Raw genomic sequence first — 8,314 nt, forward strand, 5'->3', positions numbered from 1 at the left:
TGTATGATCTCAGGCAATTCACTTCACTGGGCCTCAGTTTCCTCAACTGTAAAATGAGGATTAAGACTGTGGGCATTATGTGAGACAGGGGCCGCACCCGACTCAATAATCTCATATCTACCCCAGTGCTTAGCACAGTGTCTGCCACATAGTAAGCACTTAACAAATACTATTATTATTATTATTTTGCACTTACTATGTGCCAAGCACAGTTCTAAGAACTGGGGTAGATATAAGATATTCATGTTGGGCCCAGTCCCTGTCCCATATGGGGCTCACAATCTAAATTGGAGGGAGGAGGATTTAATCCCCATTTTAGAGAAGAGGAAACTGAGGCCCAGAGAAGTGCAGGATTCGCCCAAAGTCACACAGCGGACAGTTGGCGGAGATGGGTTTAGAACCTAGTTCTCCTCAAAGTTCCCCCATTAGTGGGTTTCGTATAACTACCGAAATCCCGATCGTGGCTCTACTATAAAAGCTTTGGGAACTTGGAAGATAACTTCATGTAGAGTCTATGAACAACAACAACAACAGAAAAAGCTAGGAAGACACGGAAGAAACCATATGACGTTTTGCCGATTTTCTTAAAAAGTGAAATTTTTATCATTTTGAACATTTTTCCCCGCAGCCTGGATTTGTCAGAACTGGCTAAAGCTGCTAAGAAGAAACTTCAGTCAGTGAGTAACTCTCCCCAGCTTTTTTTTTGTATTATTTTAATACGGAAATTACGATAGTCTTCTCGGGCTAACCTGTGTTTTACCAAATCTGTGTCTCTTGGCATGATTTCATCCTAGCGGAATGACCTATTCTTCAACGAGATTCGATAGAGGTTTCTATTTTCTTTTTTTCCCCACCCTTGCCTCTCTCTCGCTCTTCCTTTCCCCCTTCCTCCTTCCCTCCCTTCTCTTTATGCTCCTTCTCTTTCTTTTACCTCTTGTCTCAACAATCTCACCAATTCATCCCCTTTCCCCGCCCAAGCCCCACAGCACTTAAGTCCATATGTGTAATTTATTTATTTCTATCAGTGTCTGTCTCCCCCTCTCGACTGTAAGCTCGTTCTGGTCAGGGAATGAGTGTTTTGTTCTGTCTTCCTCTCCCAAGCGCTTAGTACGGTGCTCTGCACACAGTAAGTGCTCAGTAAGTACCACTGAGTGTTAGGCAGTCAGTTTTATTTACTGAGCCCTTCCTGTGAGCAGAGCAGTGTACTAAATGCTTAGGAAGGTGCAATAGAATAGAGTGGGTAGACACCATCCTGCCCTCAAGGAGCTTTCAGTCTACTGTGTGCAGAGCACTGTTCTAAGCACTTGGACGGGAGAAGGCAATAGAGTTGGGAGACATGAACCCTGCCCTCGAGGAGTTTACAATCTACTGGGTGCCAAGCACTGTGCTAAGCCTTTGGGAGAGTAAGAGAGTACCAGAGAGTTGGGAGACAGGAACCTTGTATCCATCCTAGTGCTTAGGACAGAGCTTAACAAATACCACAATTCTCATTATTATTATGAAAGGATTTGACTTTTCCTCCAGACTTTTCCCCGAGGAGCTTGTGATATACTTGGGTGCCGGGCACCGTTCTTTGCACTTGGGAGAGGAAGGACATTACAAGAGAGTTGGGAGAACGCGAACCCTGCCCTCACGGACTTGCAGACCTACTTTGTGCCGAGCACCGTGCCATGCACTTGAGAGAATACAAGGGATTTGGGAGCCACAAACCCTGCCCTCGAGGAGCTGGCCATTTACTGTGGGCTGAGCGCTGTACTGTGCACTTGCGAGAGTACAAGAGAGTTGGAAGACACAAACCCCGCCCTCAAGGAGCTTGTCGTAATCCTACTGGGACCCCCGTCTTCGTAACCTGACTATATCCACCCAGCTCCTTCCGTACGCTGCCAACCAGTTCTCTCTTAACTCTCTTCATCAGCGCTGTCATCAATGATATTTAGTGAGCGCTTACTATATGGCGGAACACTGTACTGAACACTTGGGAAAGTATAATACAACAGAAGGCCCGCCTCCTCCAAGAGGCCTTCCCTGACTAAACCGTCCTTTCCTCTTCTCCCACTCCCTTCTGCCTCACCCTGACTTGCTCCCATTATTTATCCCTCCTCCCAGCTCTGACATTTTACTTATTTCTATTGTTTTCTGCCTCCCCCTCTAGACTGTAAGCTCATTGTGGGCAAGGAAGGGGTCGGTCATATTGTTATATTGTACCCTCCCAAGCGCTTAGTAGAGTGCTTTATAGGTAGTAAGCACTCAGGAAATACGATCGAGTGAATGAAGAGTGAAAAAATTGGCAGATACGTTCCCTGTCCCTGCCCAAGCTCATCCCCTAATTCCCTACAAGGTGGTAGACTTTCCTTCCTTTGCCCCCACCATCTTTTTCCGCCCAGGCTGGCTCTGCTCTTACCTTTCTTTCTCATCAGCGTGGGTCTAAGGAGCCGTGGGAGCCACAGTAGGAGTACCTCCTACGGCTCCCCTTTACCTGGAGGAAAAGTTAAATCCTTTCATAATAATAATGATTTGTGGTATTTGTTAAGCGCTTACCACGTGCCAAGCTCCGTCCTAAGCACCAGGATGGATACAAGCAAATTGGGTTGCTGTCCCACATGGGGCTCCCAATCTTAATCCCCATTTTCCCGCTGAGGAAACTGAGGCCCAGAGAAATGAAGTGACTTGCCCGAGGTCACGCAGCAGACAAGTGGCAGAGGCGGGATGGAGAATTCAGGTCCTTCTGATGCCCGGGCTCTAGTCACTAGGCTGTGCTGCTGCTCAGGCCCAGAATCAAGAAGAGGCAGCCGACGGCATCACGGAAGAATGCTGAATCATAATCTCCCTGGATTAGAGAAGTATTGTAAAATTGGGGCCGGCTATGGTGGCTCCAGGTTGTTGTCTGTGGAATTTGTTAATCGCTTACTCTGTGCCAGGCACTATGCTAAGCACTGGGGTAGATACAAGCTAATCAGATTGGACGCAGTCCCTGTCCCACACTGAGCTCATGTTCTCAATCCCCATTTTACAGATGAGGGAACTGAGGCCCAGAGAAGTGATGTGATAGAGAAGCAGCGTGGCTCAGTGGAAAGAGCCCCGGCTTGGGAGTCAGAGGTCATGGGTTTGAATCCCGGCTCTGCCACTTGTCAGCTGAGTGACTGTGGGCAAGTCACTTCACTTCTCTGGGCCTCAGTTCCCTCATCTGTAAAATGGGGATGAAGACCGTGAGCCTCACGTGGGACAACCTGATGACCCTGTATCTCCCCTAGCGCTTAGAACAGTGCTCTGCACATAGTAAGCGCTTAACAAGTACCAACATTATTATTATTATTTACCTAAGATCACCCAGCAGACGGGCGGTGGAGCCGGGATTAGAACCCAAGTCCTTCGGACTCCTGGCCCCGGGCTCTTTCTGCTAGGCCATACTGGTTCTCATAGGTGTGCGTCTGCTTTTGATCAAAATGTGTACGTTCACTGGGATTTCATTAAATAATAATAATAATGATGGTATTTGTTAAGCCCTTACTGTGTGGCACACACTGTTCTGAATCCAGAACCGCAGTCCTTGTCCCACAGAGGGCTCACCGTCTAAGGGGGAGGGAGAGCAGGTATTAGATCCCTGTTTTTTCCAGAGGAGGAAACTGAGGCCCCGAGAAGCGAAGCGATTTGCCCAGGGTCACAGAGCAGACGAGTGGCAGAGCCGGGATTGGAACCCGGGTCCTGTGACTCCCAGGCCCAGGTTCTTTCCACTGGGCCACGCTACTGCTCACGTGAGCGGCATGTCCGCTAACTCCCCACGAGTTCATCATCGTCCTCCGTGTTTCTCTTGTCCTTCCTTTTTGATTTTTAGCTAAGTAACCACCTGTTTGAAGAACTCGCCATGGACGTGTACGATGAAGTCGACCGGCGGGAAACGGATGCAGGTGTGACTTGTTGAGGGCTGACTTTATCGTGAATCGGAATCGACAGCCTGCGGTCTGGGACTTTGCAGTCATCCATTTTAACTGCAGGCTTTCCTGGACGCAGGAGCCATAACTGCCGAGAGAATAAGCCCTCGTCCATCCCGTTCGTTTTAAAGAAAGCCTGTGCTTTGGGACTGGGATTTAGAGCCCATTTAGAGATGGACTAAATCAGTCGGTCAGTCATACTTATTGAGCACTTACTGTGAAGAGCACTTTTCTAAGAGCTTGGGAGAGGACAGTATAAAAATGAAAAGACACATTGTCTGCCCACAACAAGCTCACAGTCTAGAAGGGGAGAAAGACATGAGTATAAAAAAAAGAAATGACAGGTATGGACTTAAGTGCCGTGGGGATGAATAAAGGGAGCGAGGCAGGGCGACGCAGAAGGCAGTGGGAAAGTGGAAAGGAGGGCTTAGTCAGGGAAGGCCTCTTGGAGGAGACGGCCTTTCGATATGGCTTTGAATTGTCAGGAGGGCAGGCATTCCAGGCCAGAGGCGGGACGGGGGCGAGAGGTCGGAGCTGAGGCAGAGGAGATGGAGGTCCAGTCGGAAGAGGCGTTAGAGGAGCGAAGTGTGCGGCCCGGGTTGGAGTAGGAGAGTAGCGAGGCGAGGTAGGAGGGGGCGAGGGATTGAGGGCTTTAAAGCCGACGGCGAGGGCTTTCCGGTGAAGAGTAAGGGGGTGGCTCCTGCTGTCGAAGGGCGATTTCATTCAGTGATGAAATTCCATCTCTAGCTCTGCTTTACTGCACTCTCCCAAGCCCTTTCATCCAGTGCTCTGCACGTAATAAGCGCTCAAGAAATCCCACTGACTGTTCGATTGATTCTCTCTGACAGTTTGGCTGACTACCCAGAACCACAGTACCTTGGTAACGGAGACAACGGTGGTTCCCTTCCTTCCGGTAAACCCGGACTACTCGTCCACAAGAAATCAGGTAAGTTGCTGTTGCGGGGTCCTCTGGCCGGGAAGCTCGTTGTGGACGAGGAGTGTGTCCGTTAGAATGTTCTGATGTCCTCCCCTAAGGCTCAGTACGGTGCCTTAAGGACACAGTAAGCGCTCAATAAATACGACTGACTCTTGTAAGTTGGTGTTATAAATCGAGAGGCAGCTTGACCTAGCGGATAAGGTCCAGGCCTGGGAGGCGGAGGACCTGGGTTCTGATGCCGGCTCCTCCACTTGTCTGCCGGGTGTGACTTTGGACACGTCGCTTTACTTTTCCGGGCCGCCCGACTGGTCTGTAAAGTGGGGATTAAGACCGGGATCCCCCTGTGGGGCAGGGACTCTGTATAATCCGATTAGCTGGTCTCTAATGCATCACTTAGTAGAGTGCCTGGCACAGAGTAAGAGCTTTAACAAATACCGTAAAAAAAAAAAAGTGTGGTGGGAAAGGCCATTTTTAGATATCCTGCCTGTCATTTCTAACGTGAAAGTGTTATGTCAAATTAAGTGTGAACAAAGGCAGGCTCTACATTACCGGAAAGTTTGCAAATCCTAAAACAACTTGAATGTCAACTAATGATAATAATAACTGTGGTATTTGTTAAGCGCTTCCTACGTGCCAGCCTGTACTAAGCAACGCGGTCGATACCGTACAGTCAGGTTAAGCACAGTCCCTGTCCCCCATGAGATTCACAGTTTAGGAGGGAGAACACATCCCCTTCCTCAAAAATCTCCAGTGGTTGCCTACCCACTTCCGTATCGTACAAAAACTCCTCACCATCGGCTTCAAAGCCGTCCATCCCTCTGCCCCCTTCTACCTCACCTCCCTTCTCTCCACCCGCACGCTCCGCTCCTCTGGTGCCGCTCACCTCCTCACTGGGCCTCCAGCTCGCCTGTCTCGCCGCCGATCCCTGACCCACATCCTGCTTCTGGCCTGGAACGCCCTCCCTCCTCAAATCCCACAGACGATGCCTCTTCCCCCCCTTCAAACCCTTACTGAAGGCCCATCTCCTCCAAGAGGCCCTCCCAGACTAAGCCCTGCTTTTCCTCATCTCCCGCTCCCTTCTGCATCACCCTGACTTGCTCCCTTTACTCTCTTCCTCCCCCCGCCCAAAGCACTTATGTACATAACTGTCGTTTTATTTATTTATATTGATGATGATAATAATGATCATGGCATTTGTTAAATGCTTACTCTGTGTCAAGCACTGTTCTAAGCACTGGGATAGAAACAAGGTCATCAGGTTGTAGCAGTTGGGGCTCCCACTCTTAATCCTCATTTTACAGATGAGGTCACCGAGGCACAGAGAAGTTAAGTGGCTTGCCCAAAGTCACACAGCTGGCAAGTGACGGAGCTGGGGTTAGGACCCACGACCTCTGACTCCCAAGCCCGGCCTCTTTCCACTGAGCCACGCTGCTTCTCTATGTCTCTCCCTCCCCTCTAGACCGTAAGCCTGTTGTGGGCAGGGATTGTCTCTCTTTATTGCTATATTGTACTTTCCCAAGCGCTCAGTCCCGTGCTCTGCACCCAAGTAAGCGCTTAATATATACGATTGAGTGAACCAGGATCGAATCCCCATTGTACAGACGAAGGAACTGAGGCCCAGAGAAGTCCAAGTGACTTGGTTGAGGTCACACGTGTGCCACGTAGCAGGGCTGAGATTAGAGCCCAGCTCCTTTGACTCCCAGGCCCATGTATTGCACCCTCCCAAGCGCTTAGTACAGTGCTCTGCACTTAGTAAGTGCTCAGTAAATACAATTAATTAATTGATTGATTTCCCCTGGATATGTGCTCTTCACTGATGGCCCGGACCTTTTCTCCTGTGGGGTTTTGTCAAAATTTAAGAGGCAGCCAGAAGAGCCGGAGAGTCAGAAGACCTGGGTTCTCATTCCGGCTCTGTCACTTGTCTGCTGGGTGACCTTGGGCAAGTCATTTGCCTTCTCTGGGCCTCAGTCACCTCCGCTGTAAAATGGAGACTAAGACTGTGAGCCCTATGTGAGACGGGGACAGTGTCCAACTTGATTCACGTGTGTCTACCCCAGCGCTTAGGACAGTGCCTGGCACATAGTAAGTGCTGAACAAATTAAAAAAGAAGATGATACAGTGATTGGAGTATTTGCTGGTGCCGTTTGGCTTTTATGTGCAAAAAATAAATGCGTGTGATAGAAGGCTAATCTTAGCGGCTCTGAGAGGTTTCCTTACGAACGAGCTATTATCCCTCTAAGCAAGTACAACTTTACCACAATTTGTAAGGAATATACTTCGATAAATGCCTTTCAAAGCACTTGTTTTGTTTTGGTTTGTTTGGGGTTTTTTTAATGGCATTTGTTAAACGCTTACTATGTGCCAGGCACTGTTCTGTGCACCAGGGTGGATAAAAGATAATCCGGCCCGCGACCTACACGGGGCTCCCAGTTTTAATCCCATTTTGGCACATGAGGTAACTGAGGCCCAGAGAAGTGAGTGACTTGCCCAAGGTCACCCAGTAGACAGAAGTGACTGACGGCCAGGCCTGAGCTCTAGCCACTAGGCCACCCTGCTTCTCGGCTGGATCGTAGACTCCTGCCGGAAATCTGCTCACCCAACTTTCCTGCATCTCTCAGGGAAGACAGAAAACTAGCCCGGTTCAACGCTCACGAATTCGCCACCCTGGTCACCGACATTCTGAGTGACGCCAAGAGGAGACAGCGAGGAAACACCAGCTTAGGCTCTAAAGGTAAGGCCCAAACTGCCACGCTGCAGAGATTAAACAGAACTGCTCTCCTGGCTCAAACGTTTTCATTGAGTGCCCGCTATGTGTAAAGCACTGTACCTAAGCGCTTGGAAGAGTACATGTAACTAGGTAACAGATTCCCTGGCCACGGTGAGCTGACAGTATAGAGGGAGAGACAGACATTAATAGAAAATATAAAATTACAGATATGGACACAGCACTGCGGGGGTAGGGGGACTGTGGGACAGGGACTCGGTCTAATCTGATATATCTGTATCCACCCAGCCTTAGGACAGTTCTTGTACATATAGTGAGCGCTTAAATGTAATAAAGATAAGGGAGTGGGTCAGGGCAATGCAGAGAAGGGAGTGGGGGGAAGAGGAAAGGAGGGGGAGCTGGGCCTTGAATAAGATTTTGAAGGTGGGGAGAGTCATTGTCTGTTGAAATGAAGAGGGAGGGCATTCGGGGCCAGAGGAAGGACGCGGATGACAGGTTGGTGATGAGATAGACAAGATAGACAGGGGGTAGGATTAGAGAGCGGAATGTAATGTGCGGCCGGTGTGGAGTAGGAGGGCAGGGAGGCGAGGTAGGAGGGGGCGAGGGGATTGAGGGCTTTAAAGCTGATGATGAGGAGTTTCTGTCTGATGCGGAGGTGGATGGGCAACCACTGGCCCATCACTGAGGCATTAGTAACCGTGAAGTGGTCTGAGGTCATTCATT

At 49.5% G+C, this 8,314-nt stretch overlaps 1 protein-coding gene across 3 annotated transcripts in view; it reads left to right on the top strand.

Annotated features, from left to right (window-relative positions):
* GIT2 (GIT ArfGAP 2) overlaps nucleotides 1-8,314 on the top strand; it is a 59,965-nt gene that overhangs the window by 21,939 nt on the left and 29,712 nt on the right. For 2 of the 3 annotated variants that reach the window (XM_029048913.1, XM_029048914.1), the window contains exon 9: nucleotides 1,053-1,055. In XM_029048913.1, the coding sequence (XP_028904746.1) occupies nucleotides 1,053-1,055 (3 nt within the window). Of the gene's footprint in view, nucleotides 1-628; nucleotides 678-1,052; nucleotides 1,056-3,832; nucleotides 3,906-4,777; nucleotides 4,876-8,314 lie in introns of all 3 variants that reach the window. The other variant, XM_029048915.1, reaches the window with a different exon arrangement.

The sequence above is a fragment of the Ornithorhynchus anatinus genome, chromosome 21 (genome assembly GCF_004115215.2).
Source record: "Ornithorhynchus anatinus isolate Pmale09 chromosome 21, mOrnAna1.pri.v4, whole genome shotgun sequence".
Classification (NCBI taxonomy): Eukaryota; Metazoa; Chordata; class Mammalia; order Monotremata; family Ornithorhynchidae; genus Ornithorhynchus; species Ornithorhynchus anatinus.